The sequence below is a fragment of the Cupressus sempervirens genome, chromosome 3, assembly GCF_028749045.1.
Source record: "Cupressus sempervirens isolate cs-2001-9-10 chromosome 3, ASM2874904v1, whole genome shotgun sequence".
NCBI lineage: Eukaryota > Viridiplantae > Streptophyta > Pinopsida > Cupressales > Cupressaceae > Cupressus > Cupressus sempervirens.
In genome coordinates, this window is record NC_143120.1 from 923,788,314 (window position 1) to 923,814,608 (window position 26,295).

The 26,295-nt window shown below is 35.0% G+C and overlaps 1 protein-coding gene across 1 annotated transcript in view; it reads left to right on the forward strand.

The window, feature by feature from the left end:
* Window positions 1-26,295, forward strand: part of LOC149569768 (uncharacterized) — a 152,115-nt gene that overhangs the window by 99,283 nt on the left and 26,537 nt on the right. The window contains exon 3 of the mRNA XM_089817003.1: window positions 10,700-10,766. Within this exon, the coding sequence (XP_089673129.1) occupies window positions 10,700-10,766 (67 nt within the window). The remainder of the gene's footprint in view (window positions 1-10,699; window positions 10,767-26,295) is intronic.

The window sequence follows — 26,295 nt, forward strand, 5'->3', positions numbered from 1 at the left end:
AATTGGGAATCAATTTCATAGGAGAGATTATGAATAAATCTAGTGGTGGGAATTCGTGGATTCTAGTGGCAACAAAATGATTCGCGAAATGGGTTGAAGCAATCCCTACCAAGAGGGAAACTAGTAAAGTGGTGATGGACTTTTTCCTAAAAAATATTATCATTAGATTTGGTTGTCTAGGTAAGATCATCATAAATAATGCTATGTGTTTTAGATATCAGGAATACAATTTTTTTGTGTGATAAATGCAACATTACCATATCTACATCATCCCCATATCATCCTCAAGGAAATATACATACATAATCTAGTAATAAAAGTCTATTCAAGATAATTAAAATGATTTTGAATGAAAAAAATAAGGCTTGGGATTATAAATTACCCTTAACTATATGGGCTGACAGGGTAATAGTGAAGAAGGCAACAAGTTGTGCACCTTTTGAAGTAGTCTATGGAATACAAGCCAGGTTGCCAAAGAATAATTTAAATGGAATGTATAAGTTTATCCAGCAATATGATGATGTTGTAACAAGTGAGATATAGGTAAGGCTTGATGATATTTTGCAGTTGGATGAATCTAGAAGAGAGGCCTCTATAAGAAATGTAAAGTTGTCATTGCATGTGAAACACTTGTATGATAAAAGGGAAACAACAAGGAAATTTGAGCCAGAAGACTTAGTACTACTTTGGAATTCAAGATAGATGTGGATATGAATAGGTTTGAAACAAAATCAAAGGCCATCAAAGATTCCATGTGGAATAAATTTTTTAATGATCTACAAGTTGTTAGAGGTACTGATTGGGAAACTAAGAGAGAAGTTTATGAGCAGGAAGCAACTAGTGAAATCAAGGTCTTTCCCATAGGAAGTAGTTAGAAGATAGTTGATGAAGGAAAATAAAAGATAAAATAGAGGAAGTATATGAATCATATTAGGGTATCTTACCTTTTCATTTACTTTCTACAGATACACCTACACTACAAAAAAAGATTTTACTTGAACGTGAAGATACCAGCTATCAAGTTTTGAACTAATTCCTAGATTAGTTTAGCTATAGAGAATATTTGTAAAATAATATTTTTTCTTCTTTGTAACTTTTTCTTAGCGAATCTTATAGTAACATGTGCATTCCCATATATGAAGCTTGCTTACATCCTTATTAAAATGATTTCCAATATTGGGAAGAAGGGTATGAATTCTAACTATGTGATGAATATTATCATTTGAGTTAGTCCATTATTTTGTGTTAAGGAATGATGTGTTAATCTTGTTTTCTCTATAAGTTTTGGAGTTAATGAAAGGCTCATTTTAATTTTGTATTTTTCATAAGTCTCATATAAAAAATATGTATGATTCTCAAAGAGATTAATACAAGGAACGTTGTAGAATATTGGTGCCTCTGAATTCTATTTCCATTTTCATGCTTTTGTGATTTTGAGAATTAATGAAAAAGTTTCAATTTATTCAAATGCAATTCACGTGGGTTGTATATCATTTCATTTTTGCTTTTAATTCAAAGAATTAAGTAAATGCTTTTGTAGGGTGAGAGGGTAATTTTAATTGTGATAAGGATATTGTAAGTAGAGAATTTAGAGGTCAGAAGTTGATACATTTAATTGTAAGACAATTAAAATAGATCTATTAATATTGACCAACCAATATGACTCTATTGTGGCAATGGATTAAGGAACTAGTCATTTAGTTGAAGAATCAAGAAAAACAATCTTATCTTTGCATGGATTAAATTTTAAAAATCAAAATCATTAAATATTGTTGTCAAAATGGGGTATAAAGTTGGTCATCACTTGTCGCAATAATGTGCCATTTTTATTGTTGGCTACTATAAATTTGTCATTAAATTGAAATTATAAGAAGTTTTAAGACCAAATCTTCTGCAAGATATTTGTAAGGAAAGGTATTATATATGAATTGTCAAATCCTTAGGTTGACCCAACTTGGTTTAGTAGAGCCAAAAGAGTAGAAAGCATCAGTGCTTTGGTAGTTGCTCTAGACTTAAATAAGATTTACCAAACATGAGAAATAGCTAACCCATAGGTAGTATTTTATTTGTTGTTTCCATGGTATTATTAAATATATTAAATCAGAAACCAACACCTGGTCCATTGATTGGAGTTCATCACATTCTCCATCTCTAATCTACTTGTAATCTCTTCAATAAATCATTCTTCACTGGCTTCTCACTTCATCTTTGTAAATTTTGTATTCACTTGTTCTCCACAAATTCATCATTTCAACATCTCTCATGCCTCCTTAAATAGACGAGTTTGATCTTTTACTAACTAAACATATCTGTAGATCTTAGAGTTTGATCAAATTCATTGAATCTATTCATCATTTTGTATTTCTACTTCTTTCTTGAAACTTATGGAAAATTCTAATTGAGTCCTCACCTTAAATAGCTTAAAAAAATCAATTCATGCATTAAATATGCTAGCTCATCGATTCTTATCTTTTATGCATTTTGAGCAACTCATAAATTCAACTCCATCAGCCTCAAATCTTGATTCTTTCAAAAACTATTTATTTGTTGGCACCCAGTCATCACTACGTTCTTCATCTTGGCTATCACTGGGTAGCTTGGTCACTATTGATCTATCTTGCTTGGTTTCAATGGCTCGCTTAGTATTCATTGTGCTTAGTGATAATTTCAATTTTACTTCATTTCACTTGACCATTACCAACAATCGAATAATACTATTTTTGTCATCTATTTCTTAAGTTCCTTAATATTTTGCTTCAACTTTTCATTGAACTAGTAACCTACTACTTGGTCAAGCACCTTACTATTTTACTCAACTTCTTGTCTTCTATCAATCATCTCTTCCATACTTTAATTCATCTATCTTCTCCACTTAATACATTATCTTGTCATATACTAATTGATCAAATGCCCATTACAGTTCCATCATATTTACTCCTATTTACTCAAAAAAATTTGTTAATTCATCTTTATTCTTCCCTCTCTTCAAATCTTCTTCATCAATCATAAGATATGAAACTCTACACTATTAGAAAATGTCTTATGAGTAAGGTTTAACATCAGTGAATATATAACAATTATTCCAATTGTAGTTTCCAATAATCTCCCTCTTTAGCATTGATGTCAACACCTTTAGTTACCATGCAATGGAAAAAGTGTTCTCTAGATTTTCACTAGCAACTCCCTTTGTAGTGTGTATCAAATCTTCATTAATATCCTTAGTTTCATTTTGATTCTCATCCACGTAACTTTTGATATTCTTCCTCTTTTCTTCTTTACACTTCTCCTTCTATGATACCAATTGAGATTCTTCATTGTAATACCAATTGTAATGACTTCCTCCTTGACATGTCTCTTAGCTTCTTTAGATATTGGATGGTAAATTGACATGCTTCTCCCTCTTCTTGTAATTGGATGGTAACTTGGCACATATCTCCCTCTTTAACAACAATGCAAAAAAGATCATCCACTATACACATCATGTACACATATACTTCTTTATCACTTTGTATAGTATCTGATCTATTGAATAATATCTCCCTATATCATCCTCTTCTTGTAGCCTTATTAACTCATACTTCTAACTTTCTCTTTTCATAGCTTTAAGAAAATTCTAAAGTGTGACCTCATGCATCAATCTCTAAGATATTATGATCATAACAATTGATGCAATGTTGCATCTCTTCATATTTTTCTTTACATAGAGGAATAATCCCTAACTTATCTCTTAGATACACAAATAAATCCTTGGCTAGTTCCTTAGTGAATATGTAATCTATATGTTCCTTTGTGTTCACATAATATAGTCTCACTTCTTCATCTCCAATGATTTGATTAAGTGTATGGATTCTTCTCACATATTCTTCTAAGATAGGTCTAGGTCTTCTTTCTCCTTATTTTAGTTTGTCTGGCTAAGCTTTCTCATCTTCACTAGCTATCTCCTATTGTAACTCGACATTGTATGTCTAGTGTTCGATCTTCTCTCTTTATGACTCAATTCCTACAACTTGATGCTTGATAGCTTGTTGAGGCTTGATAGAACTACTCTATTGTGACTTGATGCTTGATAGTCTCCTTCTCTAGTTCAGGTAAGGTACTTGGTTCTTCTTCATAGATGTAGACAAAGTTTTTGTAATCTTCAAGTTCCTTCTTGCATTATTTTTCATTCTTTTATGAAAATTCATCAACTCTAACATTTGCACTTATCACAATTTTCTTAGTGTTAGTATTTAAACACTTGTATGCCTTGCTTTTAGTAGAATATCCTAAGAATATACCCCCATCACTCTTTTCATCAAGTTTTTCTTTCTTTGCATCTTTTAATATATAAAACTTCCTTCTAAAAACTTTGAAATATTTTACATCAGGTGCATAACCATACCACCATTCAAAAGGGATTTTATTTGTACCTTTCTTGACTTGAACTCAGTTTAGTGTATAAACAACAATACTTGCAACTTCTCTCCAATCCTTTTGTGAAATATTATTTTCCATCATTACTTTTCTTGCACAGTAGTTATGATTGATCTATTTCTTCTTTCAACTATCCCAAATTGTGGTGGAATCATTGGTGCTTACAACTGTCTTTTGATTCCTTTGTCATTGTAGAATGTATTGAACTCAAATATAAATTCACCTCCTTTATCAAATCTCAAGAATTTAAGACTTTTCCCCATTTCCTTTTCAACTCTTGCCAAATACCACTTAAACATTCTAATAGAATCAAATTCTCTTTGAGAAACATCATAGTCATCATTCTAGAGAAATCATCAACAAATAGAATAAAGTACTTGTCACCATAATAGCTTTGTACTCAAATAGGACCACATAAATAAGTATGAACCAACTCAAAAATATCATCAGAATAATAGGTCTTGCTCTTGGAACTAGACTTTTTCATTTTCCCCATTTGATATTGTTTGCACATAACTTTATTTGGTTTTCTCAATCTTGGTAATCATCTTACTCTTTCCATTTTACTAATTCTTACCAAATTATCAAAGTTCACATGACATATCCTCTTATTCCATAACCAAAAATCTTCAAATAAACATGTATCTTTAGATATGCCTAGATAGAACAAGTTACCTCTTGTTTTCTTTGCAACTCTAATAAGTTCACTAGTAGCATCATATATTTTTTCCATTTTGTTATGAAATTCAACTCAACAGCCTACACTATTCAAATGTTCCACACTCAATAGATTATATTTCAGTCCATAAACCCAATATACATTGTCACATATGATCTTGTCATTCAATATAATAGATCCTTTACCTTTCACATAACATGGTGCATCATTTCCAAACTCAACTCAACTTTCATTATAATGTTGTAGATTTTCAAACTTTCTTATAACACTAGTTATATGATGTGAATAACCACTATCAATTATCCATTTATAATTCTCACTCACATGTGAAATTAGAGAAGTTTTCTTAAACTTTTTATCTTCATTAGATTTATCTTTCCTTGCAATATAAACAACTTCATCATTTTCATCATAATTACTTTTGGAACCATGTTCTTCAATAATGTAGAAATATTTCTTACATTTTCCCTTGTAGTCTTTGTTACCTTGGTTGCCTCTATTGTCTCTCCTTCCTTGGTATTTTTCTTTCTTTCATTTCCTCATTTTCATCTTTTTTAGGACACCCCACAACAATATGAAAAACTTTTTTACATGTAAAAAAATATATAGGAAGTTTACCTTTGTATTTTCCTTTTCCTCTTGGTAGCCTTCTTGAAAATAACACTTCTAAATCATCAAGATCATCATCTGATTCACTATCACTATGGTGTATAATTATCAATATCTAATAACTAAAATGTAGCAAATCTACCAATTAAATTATCTAGAGTTAGATCATTACCAGATGTACATCTTAGTTCTTGTATTGCAGATACTCTAATGGCATAGATAGGAAGTAAAGTCCCCAATAATTTTCTAATCATAGTCTCTTTAGACATGTTTGCTCCGACACCTCTAATTTCATTTACCACTTCTTTGATTCAACCACAATACTGAGTAACAATTTCTTCTTCTTTCATTCTCATGTCATCAAACTTGCTTCTCAAAATTTCAACTATAGCCCTTAACACATTTTTGTCTCCTCCAGGAATTTGTGTCGACTTATCCCACTTTTTTTTGTGTAGTAGTGCCTTCCTTCACATTATCAAACATGGTATAACTTAGGGAAGATGCTAGATCTATCATCATTTTATTTTTCTCCTACTTCTCCTTTAATTACTCAATTGTCATGGGTCTAGGTACTTCAATATATTCATTATCCAAATAGTATAGTGCAAAATATCCAACTCTAAATAGATGCAGTCTCATCAAGAATTCTCATGCTGGGAAGTTCTCTTTGTTTAGCTTATGTACCTTTCTCTTGTACATCTTAATCTTAATCTTAAATCCCTTCAAAATTTCCTTACAACCAACAAAGCGATGATACCAATTTTAAAAATGATTAGAACAATTGGTGGGCGGGGGGGTGGGTGAATCAATTATCCTCAAGTCTAGATGTACCAATTCAACTTTTAACAACATCAAACTCATAAATCTATTCAACCAAAATAAGAATTCATCAGTTTTCCAACTTATCATCTCATCATTTAGTTCTATGTTTAATATATGCCAAATAATAGATATATATATAACATTAAATAGCATGAAACATGAAAACAACATTCACACAAGTATGACACTAGGATTTACCATGGAAACCCAATTTGGGAAACACCACCAAGTAACATGCAACTGATTTTTCACTCTTCTTAAGTGATCTTACTTAAAAACAACCCTATTAAAGGTTACAAAACAAACTTTTAGGCACAACTTGTTGAGATAATGGGTGTTGCACACATTGCATAATATTGTTATATTGAATTATTTTATTTTATTATGTAATGCCACATTTAGATGGATGTGCAACATGTAAAGATTCCCATGTGATATACTTGATGGGTTGCATTGTAACATTGTGATAATATTTCATGTAATTATTTAATATCAGGGAAAAGAATTAAATTTTCAATATTAAATGTGGGGTCAGTGGGTTAGGTAGTACATGGTTCTAGCACATGGTTTATGCAATACCACTTGGTGGTTTTGTGGGACTTGCTACTATATAAGTAGCCACAAGGCTAGTTGTTGGTGAGAAAGAGAGAGAAGAAGAAAGCAAAAGGGAAAGATTTGAGTGGGACAAGGCTGGACAGGTTAGCCAAGGGAGCATTTGTGAAGGTTGGAAGCATGGCATGGGATGTGTGGATTCATGCTTGTTCACATGGATTTCTCAGTTGTGGCTATGGCTTTAAAGGCTTTCATGGTTCTATTTCAATGATATTTTTGCTAAATAATACACGGTGATGGATGCTTTTAGAGGCTAGGTTTTTTCCCTTAATGAGAGTTTCCCAAGGTATATCTTGTGTCACAATTTTATTGGGTATGTTTTCTATTTTCTTGCATGTGAATTTCAATAGCATATTTATTTTAGATCTATTATGGGTTATGTGGAAATGATTATATTCTTTATTGCAAATTTCTTTACAAGTGGTATCAGAGCTATGGTTTTATTATTGTAACCCTAGATTGAATCCATGGGAATGCATGAAAGGATAAAAAGAAAGGGCAAGATATATGAGTTGTTTATTGCAGATCTGAGGGTTTTGGATTTGTTGTTATGATGGGATGTTGAAATATTTTTGGGAATGTGAAATTGTTGGACAAAATGGATTTTTTTAGATGCTTCATTTAAATGAGGGTTTTAGGGGGAGCTTGTAGAAATGACCTCCTAGGTAAAAATAGATCTCACCATTAGATTCGGGTCAACATTTTCATAAATTTTGATAAATAATATGCCCTAGTTTGGCAATGTTCAGAGGAAATGAAAGAGTTTTTTATTTTCAGCTTGTGATGGAAGTCAAATTTAATCCCGTCAAAATTTTTATCACAAAAAAAAATTGTACTAAAAATGGTAAAAAGACTGTCTTAGTAAAATGACCATAACATTCTCTCAGGATATTGGATTTCAAACTTCTTACAAGTATTGGAAAGCTAATTCAGTTCACTACAACTTGGTGGAGGTTTGGTTCTATGATTTTGACATTTTTTCAGGGTTTAAGAGCTTGAAAGTTAGATGTTATTTATTTTGAGCAAAGATTAGGGCATAACTTGAGCATACAGAGTCAAATTTTGGACTTTGAGTAGTCAATGGAAAGATCTTGGAGAGCTCTATACATTGGTTTAGATTTGGTGCAAGTTTGGCATGGTTTATTTGGTGATATATTAATTTGAACATTTTATGATATATATTGACTATGGTAGCTTTGTGAGTTTATTACATTATATGTTTGGAGATTTAATATTTGATGTCATTATATACTCAGTTCATATTTCAGATTGGTCTCATGATGATAAGGTTATTAGTGTTTGGTTTGGATATGTATTATAACTTGTTGGGTCTACAAGTTGTGCAATTTTGTAAGTGGTCTATACTTATAGGTTGCATTTATAGCTTGGTTATGGGTTGTCTTTTCCCATTGATCTTTCATTATTGGTGCATATTCAGATTGGTGGCTTGGATTTGGGTTCTATATGCCTTAGGTTACATGATTTTTTGATTTTCCTTCATGTAGGAGGGATGAGATGTTGTTACCAGCTATAGTCATGGCAGAGGATTGTGGTTGACTATTTTATGCTATCAAGTTGGACACATTCAGAGTCAGATGCTCAGTTCATGGATGTGATCATGGTGCCATGAATTTTGGCATGACATGATTGGATATACAGGTACATCCTTGATGTTCATTGGTTTAGATTCCTATTTTTTTATGGTGGTATATCTTCTTGGTTGAGGATCATGGTTATTTGGTTTCTTTTGAAGAGCTCATGATGTGCACTTTGAGTTCTTTGATGGTTTGATGCCTTGGTTGATTCTCATGGTTAGAGGATGGATTTTTTCATCATTATGTCATGGATAACTTGACTACATGGTTTAGTGGGAGCTTATGATAGTGATGGGGTGATAGCGTAGGCTTAGTTCTTGGTTTGGTTTTTATCTTCTTGTTTTGGAGATCTTGGTTTCACTTGGTATTGACACTTTGGTTGTGTGGGTGTAGACCTAGAGGATCTTCATGTAGGAGATGGATTTTATGATGCCATATATGACTTGGTACCATAGTTGAGTGAGAGTTTTTGGCATTGATATAATCATTGAGTGTTTGTCGATGTTGAAGGTTTGTCTCAGATCCTATTGTTGTAGAAGCATTTTTGACATTTGCATGGTGCACTTGTTATCTTCATGGTGTGTGAATATGGTTAGATCTTGAGAACTCATGGGGTTCTTGGTTATCTTCAAGGTGTGTGGAGATGGTTTTTCTTCATGGTATGTGGAGATGGTTTTTCTTCATGATGTGTGGAGATGGTTGCATCTTGAAGTCTCGTAGGTTTCTTGGTAAAGGTGTGGTTTATGCTTTCATTTGACATGTTATACTTGGTGTGAGGATGGTTTCATTATTATGTCATGATATACTTTTGATACACATTTAGAGTTGTGACATGTTATAATATGTTCATATGGAGCATGTTGTCTCCTTTGATATGGTAAGATCATGTTGTCATGTTTATGTTCCTAAGGCCATGGTTGGAATTTTGACAATGATCTTGGTTTAGTTTCTTGGTATTGAGTAAATTGATCATAAGTTGGACACTTCATAATATTGCTATGTTGTATTTTGAGTTAGCATGGATTGATTGATTATGAGTGCTCATGGATACTTATAGATGGTGGTGATGCTGATTTCTCTCGAATTAAAGAAATATTTGTTGGGATAGTTGATGGTTTCAATAGGAAGTCTAAGGGGTAGTCACCTAATATGGACTTGAGAGGAGATTTTTCTTAGTTGAGTCTTATTTGGAGACTTGGATAACTTGATGAGCATTCTCATTCCCCACTCTCAGTCTACTCAGTGATTTTCTACTTGAGAGGTATAGCCCATTGTTTCTCTTAGGTGCATTATATTTATGCTTGTCTTTCATGGATATCGATCTTGAGTTATGGTACATGAGTTAGTTCTAGAGGGTTCATTTGAGAGATGGTTTAGCACTAGTTAACTCCATTTGTATATGTTGTTATGCTAGTTGATTTTGGGAGATGGTTTTATATTGGGCATAATTCTTGGATTAGGAATGGTTTATGAGTTTGATCTTCTTGTGAGAGGCTTACATCCATGATTAGTTATATGGTATGGTTTGGGTGTTGTTGCAACTTCTTGGTTGAGGTTTTATAGAGGAGATCATACTTGTACAATTTACATCTAGAGGTGTGTGTAGAAGGACATGATACAAGTTATGATTTGCATGGTTTCTCTTTGTTCTTGGTTATCTTCGTAGATGTTCAATTTTGTTTACATTGGATTTGAAATTGGTTAGAGATTGTGATCACTAGTTTGTGTTCATGTATTCCATGTGAGAGATGATATGGTTATTCCTTTTTCTCTTTCCTCTATTGGTTATGGAGAACTTGGGAGAGCATTGGAGACTTGTTGTGAGAGTTTTTCTTGTAGGTTATTGGTTTATGTATTGTGGATTTCCTTGATACTACATGGATTCACTTCTTTGAGATGTTGTGATTGGATTGGTTGTAGATTTGACATTATCTTTTGCAGTGGGAGCTTCTTGGTATATATGTGGCAGGTATTGCTCTTGTGGCTCATGAGTGCAAGTTACGGATTGGATATGTTGATGATGTGAGATTCACTTGGTATACCTTTGAAGTATGGATAGTTGGACGGGTTTGACACTTGCTATGGCTGCTATTTCAACTATGGATATTTTGACAACTACGGATACATGTGATTACCTTTGGATCAAGCTTTTGTGATCTTCTAATGTGATAGGTTGGGTGGTTTTCTCTTTTGATGGATTCTATATATGTCCAGTGGTAGTGGCATAATAGGAGGTAAGATCATTCATGTTTGAGATGCTAGATACTTTGATTTTGTTGTAGGTACTAGGATGGAGCACATGGTGTACTTTGATCCATGATGGTGGATGTGCTAGGAGGGATTATTCCCTTGTTCATTTATGTGGCTATGGATTGACCCTATGCAATGTATACAAAAAGTAGGAGACTGTTGAGATAATGGGTGTTGCACACATTGCATAATATTGTTTTATTTTATTATGTAATGTTGCATCTAGATGGATGTGCAACATGAAAAGATTCCCATGAGATATACTTGATGAGTTGTATTGTAACATTGTGATAATATTTCATGTAATTATTTAATATTAGGGAAAAGAATTAAATTTTCAATATTAAATGTGGGGTCAGTGGGTTAGGTAGCACATGGTTTATGTAATGCCACTTGGTAGTTTTGTGGGACTTGCAACTATATAAGCAGCCACAAGGGTAGTTGTTGTTGAGAAAGAGAGAGAAGAAGAAAGAAAAAGGGCAAGAGTCGAGTGGGACAAGGCTTGACAGGTTAGCCAAGGGAGAATTTGTGAAGGTTGGAAGCATGGCATGGGATGTGTGGATTCATGCTTGTTCACATGGATTTCTCAGTTGTGGCTATGGCTTTGAAGGCTTCCATGATTCTATTGCAATGGTATTTTTGCTAAATAATACATGGTGATGGATGCTTTTGGAGGCTAGGGTATATCTTATGTCACAATTTTTGTGGGTATGTATCTATTCTTTTGTATGTGGATTTCAATTGTATATTTATTTTAGATCTATTATGGGTTATGTGGAAACAATTATATTCTTTATTGCAAGTTTCCTTACACAACCCTATTAAAAGACTTAATCACCCTATTAGGAGTGACCTTGTTAGAGGTCTTCAAAACATCCCATTAGAATGTCACCTTGATTAAAGGATTTACAATATGATTGTTAGGTCAACCTTGATTAAAGGATTTTATCGTCACAATAGTTAGAAAGTAATAGCTAGGTTGATATGATAAAATACAACTCACTTTACAATGTTCAGATCTCCATTCGACTCATTCTTTCTTCATTGATTGGACTTCATCACATTCTCTATCTCTAATCTACTTGGCAACGCTTCAAGAAAATACTCTTCACAAACTTCTCACTTTACCTTTACAAATCTATTCTTCACTTGTTCTCCATAAATTTTCCAGTTCAACAACTACAAATAATCTCTTATGCCTCCTTAAATAGATAGGTTTTCTCTTTTTGACTACTTAAACATAAGCATAGATCTTGGGCCTGATTAGATTCATTGAATCTATTCATCATTTGGTCTTTCTACTTCTTTCTTGAAACTTATGGAAAATTCTCATTGATTTCTCATCTTAGATCTATTAACAAACTCCATTTATGCATTAAATACACCAACTCATCAATCCTTATCTTTTACAAATTTTGACCAATTTATAAATTCAACTCTGTTGGCCTCAAACCTTGACTCTTTCACAAGATGTTAATTTTTTGACACTTAGTCATCACTACATTCTTTAGCTCGATCATCACTAGGTAGCTTGATCACTATTGATCTGTCTCACTCAACTTACACCGGCCTGCTTGATCTTCATCGTGCTCGGTGATAACTTTAGTTTTACTTCATTTTTCTTAACCGTTACCAACACTCGGCTAATAGAATTTTTCTTGGCTATTACTAAAATTCATTAATATTTTTCTTTAACTTCTTCATTGACCTAGTAACCTTCTACTCAATCTAGTTTAGTGTTTTACTCAACTTCTTTTCTTCTACCAATCATCTCTTCAATACTTCATTCCATCTATCTTCTCTACTTAATACAATTATCAAAAATCACATTATCTTGTCAAATACTAACTAATCAAGTACCCATTTTATTTATATCATACTTACTCCTCTTTACTCAACACATTTTCTAATTCATCTTGATATCTTCTCTCTTTATAAATCATCATCATCAATATAAGATATGACACTCTACAATGTTAACAAATTTCTTAATAGTAAGGTTTGACATCAATGACAACATAACAATTGTTCCAATTATAGTTTCCAATAGGTGGGTTAATTTGGTTGATCTATACTAAGATTATCCTAAGAAAAGATACTCTAAGGGTCTTGGGGATGGTGCATAAATAATCAAGAAAGAAGAAGGATAGGAGGAAAATAACTGTTTGAGAAACAAGTGCATCCATGGACCATTATATCACTAAAGGGAGGGAGCTACAATGTCTTAAGTGATGGATGCTTCCATTTTAAGACTGTAAGACTGTACAGTTAGGATACTGCTTCAACCCTCTACCCACTACAATATCTTGTTATGCTCAACATATAGGTATTAGTATTGAATGTAATAAAAGAAGTAGAATCATTATAGATAGAATGAAAATATTCAAAATATTTTTATTCCATAGACGAGAGTGTGAATTTTTTTTGGAAGGATGGAAAATTGTAATGAGGTAGTGCACCCATCAAGTGTGAAACACTATATTTTTAGAAATGGTATATATAGAATTTAAAGATGATAGAGTTTGTGTAATAAATTGTTAAAAATATTTATATCCTTGAGGCATATAAGAATAAAATATAAGTGTGATAAGTTATTACAATCCATGGTGAGATATTTAATAGTGAAGCCCAAACAATATGTCCTGCAATGTAAAAGGTGAAAAAAGGGGTTGAGAAGTAGGTGAAGTAATGTAATCACTATATTAAAGTCAAACTAAAAAAAAATGGTAAAAGATATAAATGACTTTAAAAATAATTTCCATCCCTAAGGGATTGATACGTAATTTCCAAGTTCACCAAAATTTAAGGGACACAAACAATCACTTTAAAAAATCTAAAATATTTTAATGAATGATGTCAACTAAATGTACATGATATTGTAGATATATGGAGTTGTGTCTAAATAAATAATTGATATAAAATAAATAATATTAAAATTAAATATGTGATAAATTGAATTAAGAGAGTTAGGGGTTGTATACCTTACAATACATGAATTTTACCTTACTCAATTTTAATTGTGATTATCTAAGAGTGGATCCTGGTGGGAAAAGTGGATCCTTGGTACTTTCAATAGTCATTCACCTAATGGTATCTATAAAAGGTAAATGATGATTATATTAAAGAGTATCACTAATAATTCTTTACAAGGATTAAATTTTAAGACTTCCTTATGCCTTGTTCAATCCCCACAAAATAGTTGATGATAAGAGGTAATAATAACCATAAGAGTAAATAGAAATATACATGAAGAGGTTAATTTCAGGCATACAAATTTCTTAGTTTTCAAAAAGTGGATGTGTTATTTTTTTCTTTTTTATTCAAAAGTGATTGCATCCTAAAATATCATAGGGGAGATTCCTTTAAATATAATCCCTAATACACTAAATTTAAATGATTTGGATAATGCATAGGTTAATGATGGTCATGTATAGAATTATCAATTTATTAAAGTGGATAAATCAAATATTTCAAAAATGGTAGAGAAAATTACATTTGTAATTATGCTTGAAAAACAAAACTACCAGTGTGAAATAGTATGAGAAATGAATATTATGAGAAGTGTTAAAGGTGTGATATGTAGAGTATTAAGGTGCATCGATATCTTATAACGAGATTTTCATTTGTGTGTGTGAAATGCATTCATGTTTCAAGGAGAGGGAAAACTTACACCCTTATTTTTTAACATATATTTTTTATAACAAACTACACATACCATAAGTTAATAACTCATGTCTCTAAGTATAGTGAAAGTATGATGTCCTATAATTGAGATAGTGAGCAAGATAAAATCCTTGGGAGAAAATCTTTAAAATAAAGGGAGGGGGGTAGAAAGTAGGGTGAAGGAATTGAAATAAAATGAAAGAATCCCTTGGAGATAAAATCAATTAGAATCTCTATGCTAACCTAGGCTGATTTTGGGTTAAATTAGTGAGATAAATATATGGATCCTTTGGAAGAACACAGAATACTGACAATTTAAAATCTCCATGAAAGTTTAAAGCCATATGGAATTTATTGTGAGTTATAGAAGGGTGATCATTGATCATATTTCTTGGTAGATATGAAATGGTACAAAATATAAAGTTTGGGAGGACTCTTAGGCCTTTCAATATCAAATGAAATGGTAGACCTAGTTGAGATTAGAGATAGATTAATTTATTTATGGGGAGACAAAGTTAAAGACTATTTGATGGTTAAACAAGGAGGTTTAAGGGTAGAATGGTGCTAGAAAGACCTAGATAACATGCGATTCTACAATAATAGAAAGGATCTAGAGGGAGGTTCTAAAATGGAGAAGGATACTCATTTCTAGGAATGATGACAAAGTTATATATTGTGGGGATCATAATGGGAGCTAGTCAATTAAATTGGGATATAAACTCTTAGAAGATAGGGAAAAAAGCCATAAAAAATAAACAACCTAAATTGGAATAAAGAAAATATCTTCCCAACGTAGGCACTTTCCATGGTTGGCTACAAGAGGTAGGATTATAACTAGGGAAAGGAGGAAATATCTTGGTTTTGTGGGCCACACTAAATGTATGATGTGTGGGAAGGAAGAGGAAATGGTATATCACCTTATTCTCCAATGTGGGGTAGCCTCAAGGTGCTAGTTAAAATTAAAAAAAGAATTTGAATTGACATGGATCAATGCATTGCACTCTTAGAGGGGTGTTTTAAAGTTGACCATTACCTCCAAGGAATTCATTATTTTTAAGCATATAGATTGTAAGTCCCTCATTACTGATCTAGGAGGTATGGAAGGAGAGGAATCAAAGGATATTTATGGATAAATGGGAAGATGACATGAGACTTTAAGAAAAACAATAATCATTCTAATTGAGGAAGTTGTAAGTGATGTAACATACCATTCTAATTCAATTTATCTACCTTTCACAATGGAGGATTTGAGGATCCAAAAGCTTTGGATTGACTAAAAAATCAGATATGGGACATGGTAAGATAATCTTGTAAAGAAGAAGGGTCAATTGTGTATAACTTGGGAACCTCCCTCTAATGGTTGGCATAAGTTAAATTTTGATGGGGTGCAACTCAATCCAAACCAAGTGCCTCTAGAGAGGAAATTATTATTTAGAATGATGAAGGTGGTTTTGTTAAAAATTATGCTAAATGAATCAAGTTGAGGACGAAAAAATGAGGTTGAATCTTTAATAGCTCTACTTGTAGTAAGATTGACTCATTTTTCTTTAGTAAATAAGATTAATTTGGAAAGAGATTTACTTGTTATTATCTAAGCAATCCAAAGTAGTGGGATCAATTTTTGGTATTTGTAGGGATATACTACTCTAATTGTAAGAAATTTGAAGGAATTTGAGAACTATATTGTTAAACATATTAGACATGAAGGCAATGCAGAGATAGATAAAGGCAATGTAGAGATAGATAGACTCTCAAAATAGACCCTCAGTTTTGATCATAAAGATGAAATGAGATTGGAGACCTTTCAAATTATTGTAAATCTAAGAAGAGAATTGCATGCATAATTAATTGACCAACAGGGGAAATGAATAAGATGGAAATAGATGTTTTCCATAGATTTGGGTTAATTGGTGTCTTCTAAACTAATATGATAGCTTTAAACTATAGACATATTGCATAGTGCCCCTTTAGTTACCCAAAGGGCAATCAACACTATTAAACAATAACCAGAAAGGGGGATTTTAACTAGTTATATATGGAAAGGACTTATTATAATGTGATAAAATTTAATAATGATTGACCTCATTTGAAAAGATGATCTTGAAAAGATATGTGAATATGGTGTAAAGGCTTTCACACATGTGAAAATCCTTGATTAGAGGTGGCAATGGTTTGCATTAATGATAAAATGACATTCTATGGCATGATGAAGCTTTATAAATAAGCTATTTATTTGTTTGGAAAGTGTAAAGAGATTATTATTTTTTGGATGGTTTTAATGAAGAGGTGTGATGTTTCTTAAACTAATTGCAAAATAATGGAGGTCACATATACAATAAAGATGCAGAAGTAGTAGAAGGGACTCTTCAACCTCGTGAAGAATTGTCTCTTTAAATTTTTCATTAATATTAAGAGTGATGAAATAGTAAAGACAGTTTCAAAGGTTTTGGGTAATCTTTTCATGGAGGTAAAACAACATTTCTTTTTACTAATATGGATATCATTTCACTTAGTCTAACATGGGGATTGAATTGAATGAATAATTTGAAGAGATTAAATGGGTCCTCACCTTGTTGTTTGGAGAATCCTTACCAGGGGTAGTGGATTTAATTTTTGAGTGGGTTATTCTTGGAAGGAGGTTCAACATATCTAAATATTTCGAGGGTGTGGAGGATGCAAAACTACTAGGGTTGATTCCTTTCCTTCACTAGTCAAGGGAGTTTGATGAAGACTAATATAATTTAAAGATTCTTATGAGATTGAAAGATATGAAGCCAATAATTCATAGGCATGAATTCAAGGTGAATGATGCCCTTCTTTCTTTTTTAGGGGTGGTGTAATGTAGACAGAGATCACAAAGGTTTTTTTTTTTTTTTTTTTGTGTCAGACAGGTGAGTATGGCTTTTAGGTAGTTCATGAAATTAAATACTTTTGTTCTTTTGGACGACTTCAAGATTGTTCCACCAGAAGTGGAGGACAAGTAGCATATTGATATATATGATGACTTTTTGCATAGGTTTTGTGCTTCATCAATAATGACTTTGTAAAAGAGGATAATTATGTGATTTTTAGGGTGATGTTTGAATGCCTTTTAAATTGGGTATTTTTCTCTCTCTCTATGTAAAGCCCTTTACGAATTGGAAAATATATAATTATTTTAAGTAAATATGGGGTCTTTGAAAATGGGGTTAGATGATATGCTAGTACAACAATTAGGTGGTTCGGTTTTAAACTTTTTGTGATCTTATGAATGTAAATTAAACTTCTTAGGAAGTACAACAAAATAAGTAGCAAGTAGTAGGGAATCATTATATTGTAGTTAATATTCTTGTCAATTAACTTCAGGTTAGCCCCTTGAAGTGACTTAGTGGTGTATATGAGCAATGTTAGTATGCTAATAGAAACCAAATCTAAATAAAGCTTCTACAAACTAAACAAAATTCATAAACTTCAAGATAGACTAAGATGAGCTCTCAATTGAGAAAATGAGCCATTAATGGGCTCTCTCAATGAGAAGCTCTCTTGTTGAGTAGCTTTGTCTAAATAGATAGGATGTATGCTCAAGCTTATGCTTCAAAAAGGGCTTCAAATGGAGTTGGAATTTGGGTGTGAGTGTATGGTTTTGATGTAAAATGGCTTCGCAAAATGGCATTATGACTTTACTTCATGGATTTTGTTAAAATGGCTTGGGAGAGGATTCCTTAAATAGGCAAAGGGCTTGAGGGATTGAGGGCTAAGATGCAAGGATGGGAAAAAGCTCATGGAGGGCTTAGATTGCATGAGAGGAGAGCACATGGATTGTGCTTCCTTATAGCCAATCAAGGAGTGACACATGTCACATGGTGAGAGGATGGAGGAAAGGGGAAGGATGAGTCAACAAAGGAGGCTCAAGGGATAAAATTTTCATAAAGACCCTCATAATGACTTGTAAGAGCAATAAAAGGGCTTGTAAGAGTCATTTATGACCTAGTGGACTTCATAAAGTTTTATGGTTGAGATATTTTGAGGGTGATGAGAGCAATTTTGACTTGGACTTGATTAGGAAGGTTTTAAGCTTGTTTAGGCTTGTGCAAATGATTAGAGGATGGATTAGGATGGTTTAGGATTAGCTTAGGGATAGGCAAGTGGATGGCATTTAATGAGGGTGGGTGAAGGAGGAGATATTTGTTAACTTTGGCTTGGGTTAGTAAGTCTTAACCCATGTTTAGTGAATGTGACAAGGTTAGGAGGGGATTAAGATTAGGTTTAAAGACATCTTCTAGAAGAGTCTAGACTTTCGATGAGGATAAGGACTTTCTAGAATAGTCTAAAATTTCTTAGGATGAGGATGAAGACTTTCTAGAAGAGTCTAGAACTTCTTAGGATGAGGATAAATTAGATTTTTAGAAAATAAATAAAGTTTTATTTATTTCAAGGGTTTGGGTTGAGGAGATATTTATTAAATTTTTTTTAATAAACATGAGGATTAATATTTAATCTTAATTAAATATTTTGAGTTGGGATTAGGGGTAGGAAATGATGGGATTAGCCTTTAATCGAAATTAAAGAAGGATTAGCAGATTTTGGAAGAGGTTATTGGTCATAAGGAAATTGGCCAAGTTTTGGGCAAAAAATAAATTTTTTATTTATTTTAGGATTTTTGGTCAATTTATTAATTAAATAATTAATAAATAAGGAAATAATGTTTAAATAAGATTTAAACATTTTTGGAAGGGATTCCTTAATTAAATATTTTTAATTAAGATAAAGGGATTTAATGGCATAAAAATTAATTAATTAATTAATTAATTAATTAATTAATAAATGATGATGTCATCAGGTATTTTTTCAAAAAATAAAAATACTTTATTTTTTAAAGGATTTTTAGGTGTCTACATTTTGCCCCTCTTTGATGTGATGCTGCAAGTGGCATGGCATCAAAGATAAGAAAATAAGATGCCCAAGGCTAGAGCAGAAGAGGAGAGAATAGATTGTGAGATGCCCCCTCAAGAAGGCAGCGGGGAGAGAAAGCGAGGCTCGGTGGCTTCTTGAAAAATACAAGAATTTGGGATGAGCAAGGAGACTCAGATTGGATTAAGAGAAGAGCTTTAGTTAGCTCAAACTCTTACTATGGGAGAATGATAAAGGGAGAATCGGAGGCACAAGAGGAAGCAAGCTTAAGATCTCAAGGATTGCAGAGGATGAAGGAGCGGAGCGCTATAAAAAAGAATCTAGGATAGGGAGATGGATGAGGGGATTATAAAGCTGATGCAATAGGATTTCAAAGAGTTAGATTGGCGGGAGATGGGTTTCAGAGATCCCTAGGACTAGGATTGTGGATCTCGAAAGATGAGGCTTGGTGGGTTGATTTGGATTGGTGGATCCCTAAAACTAGGATTGTGGATCCCTAAAGCTAAGAGTGATGAGTGATTCAAAGAGATACTGATGCATCAGCTGGGGTAGGAGAGACGGATGCTGGATATGGATGGGGGATAATGGAGATGAAGGAAAATCATTGAAGCTTTTTGAGCGGGGGGATACTTCAAAGAGAAGTACCACCATGTAGTTGAGCACTAGATTTGCTATAGGACTATTGGTTAATTGCCAAGGTTACCAAGAACATCAAGGCCTTTTCACCAACCATCCAAAGGACTGACAAACTAACTCAAAACAAACACACAAGGATTGCCCCAGCATCACACATGAATCCTAGAGGAAGTAGCGTGGAAATGACACTGGAGAACCCACAAGCAGAAAAGAAAAACAAATGAAAGACCTGATCAAGACCTTACGCTCTAATTTCCCCATTCGCAGCATACCATGATATGGAAGATCGTGGCAACCTTGAGGAGGGAACAAGGAGATTGCTTGGAAAAGAAACTTCAAGACCCAAAAGGGAAGATCCCAAATCAAAAGAAAGTGAAAATCCAAAAGAGAGCCGTTTGCCAATGAGATGGGTAGGACAAGGTACTAATGGACCAAGATCAGATATGAGGAAAGCTATATCCTGCAAGGACCTATCGAAGAGCACCGAAGCTGGTGGATTTGGATGAGTGATGTGTCTGGCAAGCTGAACTAAGAAAGATAACACTTTGGTGAAAAGAAATCTAGCTAAAGGATGCGTTGGAATAGCTAACCAAGATGTGTGATGGGTGCAAGATGATGATCAAGGATGAACTGACACGAACGCTGGATAGATACAATGGTACTAAGCTAAAGAGGATGTATAAGCTGATGGACCAAGATATGTTACAAATGTACAAGTTTGTTCATGTTTTGGTTTTTTGTGAGATGGAAATGTTTGTGAAGGATGGGATATCTATAATAGGTGATAGGTGGATAGGTAGATGGTTTGCGAAAAGCTTAAGTGAAAATGGGGTTTTGTGTGTTCACGTGAGAGTATACAAGCTAGGATACAGGATTATTTATAGGTTGGAATATGGTACAAACCTTGGACAAGATTTGGATAGACAAGGTATGGTACAAGATTTACAAGGTATAATACAAGCTTTGGTACAAGATTTACAAGCTGTACAGGAGGTATTTACAAGCTTCATCAGATTTTGGATATTTGGTTGCAACACTAAGGGAACAAGCAAGTGTGTCTTATGGGATGGTGGGTGAATGGATGAGGGATAGGATAGTGATAGATAATGGATTATTCTTTAGTACACAAGGTGCTTGAATTGCCAGGTTTTCACCAAGGTACCTATCCAAGGCACTTGAATTGCCAAGTTTTCACCATTGGACGCTTATTTCTCTTTACTATTTTTTTTTTGTATTTTTCAAAAGCTAGGTATACCAAGGATCTTCAAGCATAGAACTTCTTGAGATGAATGATGTTAGTAGGATCATTCAAGAGTTCTCCTTCCGGTGTAGATAGCTGATAGGCTCCGGAGCCAAAGGAAGCAGTGACAACATAAGGACCAAGCCATGTAGGTTCAAACTTGCCTTTCTTTTCTCGATCTGCTTAGACTTTCATGTTTTCTTTAAGGACCATGTCACTTGGCTGAAAGTTTCGTGGAAGCACCTTCTTGTTGAAATTCCTTTTGAGATGAGTTTGATAGACTGTGAGATGATCATAGGCTTTTTGTCGCTTCTCGTCTAGGAGATCTAGCTGGGTGAGCCGAGCTACTCTATATTCTTCATCTGATATTTGCCCTTGCAAAGATATGTGCAAAGAGGGAAGTTCAACCTCTATAGGTAGTACCGCTTCGGCACCATAGACTAGGGAGTATGGAGTTGTGCCTGTGGATGTACAGAAGGAAGTTCAATAGGCCCATAGGGCTGGATTTATTTGTAGGTGCCAATCACGGCCGGAATCATTGACAACTTTCTTTAGGATTTTGAGGAGGGTTTTGTTAGTTGCCTCTGCCTGGCCATTACCTTGTGGGAAATATGGGCTAGAAAAGCGATGATGGATGTGGAGGGAAGTGCATAATTCTTCCATGTTGAGATTTTCAAAGTTACCTCCGTGGTCGGTGAAGATGGTGGATGGGATGCCGAAGCGGAAAATAATGTGGTACAAGATGAACTTGGAGACCTGAACTCCTGTAGCTGAGACTAGGGGGACTGCTTCCACCCATTTAGTGAAATAGTTTGTAGCTGTTATTATCCATTTATGCCCATCAGATGAGAGGGGTGTGATAGTTCCAACTAGATCAAGGCCCCAACAAGCGAAAGGCCAAGGTGGTGCAATAGGTTGTAGATCCTATGTTGGAGCATGCACAAGATTTGCATGCTGCTAACATGGGAGACACTTTCTGACAAAGTCACAAGAATCTTCTTCAATGGTAGGCCAATAGTAGCCTACTCTAATGATTTGTCGCGCTAGGACAATACCACTTGTGTGGGCACCGCAAAGTCTAGAGTGTACTTCCTTTAACACCATCGCGGCCTCATTTTGGTCTAAACATTGAGAGAGAGTATCGTGATAACCCCGACGATATAGGGTATTGGCTATGATAACATAGCAGGATGATTTTTGGATGAGGTTCTAGCGTTGGGTACGTGTGAGGTGAGGGGATATGATACCATCGTTAAGGTAAATGTGAATCTCATGGTACTAAGGGGATTGGGGACCAACCAAGATACAAACACGGTTTGAATTCTCATTCGCATAGGCGGGTGTGAGGAGCTGCTCCACTAAAAACTCATACTGTGTAGTTGCTTGGGGAATTTCCAAGAGTGAGCCTATAGTAGCCATAGCATCTGCTGCTTTGTTCTATATTTGAGGCACTTGTGTAAACTAAAGCTTTGTAAAATGTTGGGTTAGTTGATCAACTAGCTCTTTGTAGGGTAATAGCTTTTCATCTTTGGTTTGATATTCATTTAGGGCTTGCTTGATGATGAGCTGAGAATCACCAAAGATTTGTAGATCAGCAATGTTCCATTCTGCAGCTATCTTTAATCCTGCTATGAGGGCCTCATATTCAGCTATATTGTTGGTGCAAGGGAATTGTAGCTTGAAGCCTTTTGGAATGTAATCTCCTTGAGGTGTGACCAACAATATTCCTGCCCCTGATCCATGAGATGTGTATGAGCCATCAAAATAAAGTTTCCATGGGGGTTGTTCTTCAATTAGACAGATATGCTCATCTGGAAATTCTGTGATCAACAGATAAGCATCTATTAGAGGTGCATCAACTAGGTGATCTGCTATAGCTTGCCCTTTGATTGCCTTTCTATCCACATACTGGATGTCAAATTCACTAAGGAGCATAACCCATTTGGTCAAACGGCCTGTAAGTGCTATTCTAGAGAGCATATACTTGAGAGGGTCAATCTTGGAGACTAGTTGGATGGTATGACTTAGCATGTAATGGCGAAGCTTTTGAGTTGAGAAAACAACTGCCAAACAAGCTTTTTCCATAGGAGTGTAATTGAGTTCATAACCAACTAGGGTTCTACTGATGTAGTAGATGGCTCTTTCTCTGTTGTAGTCATCAAGCTGTGCTAGAAGTGCCCCTAGAGCAGTAGGTGTTGCTGATATGTACAAAATCAGGGGACGACTAGGAACTGGTGGAACCAAGATAGGGGGATTGATGAGATACTGCTTGAGATGGTCGAAGCTGCGCTGACATAAAGGATCCCACTTGAAGTTCTCATCCTTCTTCAATAAATGTGAAAATGGTGTACACTTATCTGCAAGCTGGGAGATGAAGCGTCGAACAGATTGGAGCTTTCCTTGAAGAGAGCAAAGCTGTCATAGTGTCTGGGGAGGAGGCATGTCTAAGATAGCCTTGACCTTCTTGGGGTCGATCTCTATACCTCGTTTAGAAACTATGAAGCCTAGAAGCTTGCCAGATGTGACCCCAAAGACACATTTCTTGGGATTCAGCATGAGATGATATTTGGCTAACCTATCAAAGACTTTCTCTAGGTCAGCAAGATGATCCATGAAGGTATGAGACTTGACCAAGATATCATCCACATAATCCTCCTAAATGCTATGGATGAGATCATGAAAAATGGCTGTCATAGCTCTTTGATAGGTAGCCCCAGCATTCTTTAGGCCAAAAGGTTCCCGAAGGGGTAGTGAATGTTGTCTTATGTTGATCCTCTTCTGCAATCTTGATTTGATTATACCCAGAAAATCCATCCATGAGGGACAAAATTTCATGTCCAGCTGTAAGATCTACAATCATATCTATGTTGGGCAAGGGAAAATCATCTTTTGGACAAGCTTTGTTAAGATCTCTAAAATCAGTGCAGATTCTGATGTCACCGGAAGGTTTAGTGACAGGGACCATGTTGGAGATCCACTCTGAGTAGTCGATAGGTCAGATAACCTTAGCAGCTAACATTCTTTCTAATTCAGCTTTGACCAATAATGCCACCTTGGGGTGCATTTTTCTAAGCTTTTGTCTGACGGGCTAGATCTTTGGATCAACTGCAAGATGATGAACTACAAGCTTTGGATCAAGTCCTAGCATGTCCTGATATGACCATGCAAATCAGCCAATGTTCTCTCTTAAGACCTCAAAGAGGAGGTCAGCTTGGTCTTGTGATAGGGATGCAGCAATGTGAACAAGTCTAGGGATCTCTGAAGAACCAATATTGACTTCTCGAGTATCCTCAATTAGAATAGAAGACACCTCTAGTCGATTATCTTGAGGAGGCAATGCTAAATCCTCATGTTCTTCTTGTGGCTCTGGATTTTCTTGCTGAGGGGTTCTCTTCGTTGCCTTAGCTAGTCTCAGATTCACCTTAGTTTCAGTTTTGGGTGTATCGGAACTAGGTTGGGGATTTTCTCCAAAATACCCCTTGGGATCTAGCTTGTAGATATAGGCAGAATCTGGCTTTGTTTTCTTGTGAGGAGTTTCAGCTCCCATGAATCTTAGAAGTGCCTCTTCTGATGTGAACTCATCGATGTGTATGACACTTGGTTGGTCCCAATCTATGAGTTGTGGATGGGTGAGTGGTAGGTCAATGAGGTGGATGGATAATTCTTGGAGAACAGAGTCTCCGAGGGAGATTTGGTCTAGGATATCATCGTAGGCTCTCTTTTCAACTTCCTCGGGAATGTCTTCAATTTCGACAAGGTTGCGGTGAATGTTCAAAAAAGTGTGACCGTTCTCATTGGTGCCCCCAGTTGTGGGTATGCCAAACCCAAGACCTGACTTCGATTCCCACTTGTGTGCATCGATGGGGCACTGCATGCCTCTTTCTTCTGGTCCTAGACCACCACCTTGATAGTTCCATTTGTGAGTGATGAGCTTATGTTCTTGGGGATACTTTTGGCTGAAGTGATCAAGGGGTGTTTGATTTCTTTGAGGTGCGTCCTTATGTAACCATTTGTTGATATCTAGGCTGAGCTCTTCATGAAGAAGGATTTTGGAGGATACAAAGGTTGTTGGGCCAAACTGTTTGTATCAAGGAGGTGGAATCTCCTTAGCTTTGTGATATGTCAGTCGTCCATGGGCATGTGGATCAAGTGGGAGTGCCCCAACAACAAATGCATCTAACAGACTATACTCTCCACAACCTTTGTTATTGATCTTCACGGTAGACAGGGTAGAGGCGAGGATGGTTTCTGGGTCATTATAAGTGTGGGATGAGCTGGCGATGGATGTGTCGATATCAATTCAAGGGCAATGGTTTGTATATGAAGCTTCAACCACATTTTAGTAAGCAAAGGGTTCTGGATCGGCATGGATGGTTACCTCAGTGCCTTGATGCAGAAATTTGACGCACTGATGGTAAGTGGATGGAACGGCTTTCATGGCATGAATCCATGGGCGACCGAGGAGGATGTTAAATGGTAGGTTTAGATCAATAACATGGTAGAGTGTCTCTTGGATGACTGGCCCAACCTTAATTGGCAGCAAAATAGTTCCTTCTGTGGTTCTTTCCAAGTTGTCATAAGCTTTGATGGTGATAACCTCACTGATAATATCTGCCTCAGTATACCCAGCTTGTTTTATGAATTTTAGGGTGCAAATATTCAAGGCTGATCCATTATCTATCATTACTCTTTTCACAACAAAGTTGGATACCATGATGGCTATGCGAAGCGAAAGGGTGTGATCTGGCTCGACCACGGGTATGTCGGTGGGTCTGAACGATAGGGCACATGAGGATGAGAGGTGTCCAACAAGATTACGAAAATCAGTAGCATTGATATCAGAAGGGACACAGGATTCTATGAGAGCACTGTCAAGGATGTTCTTG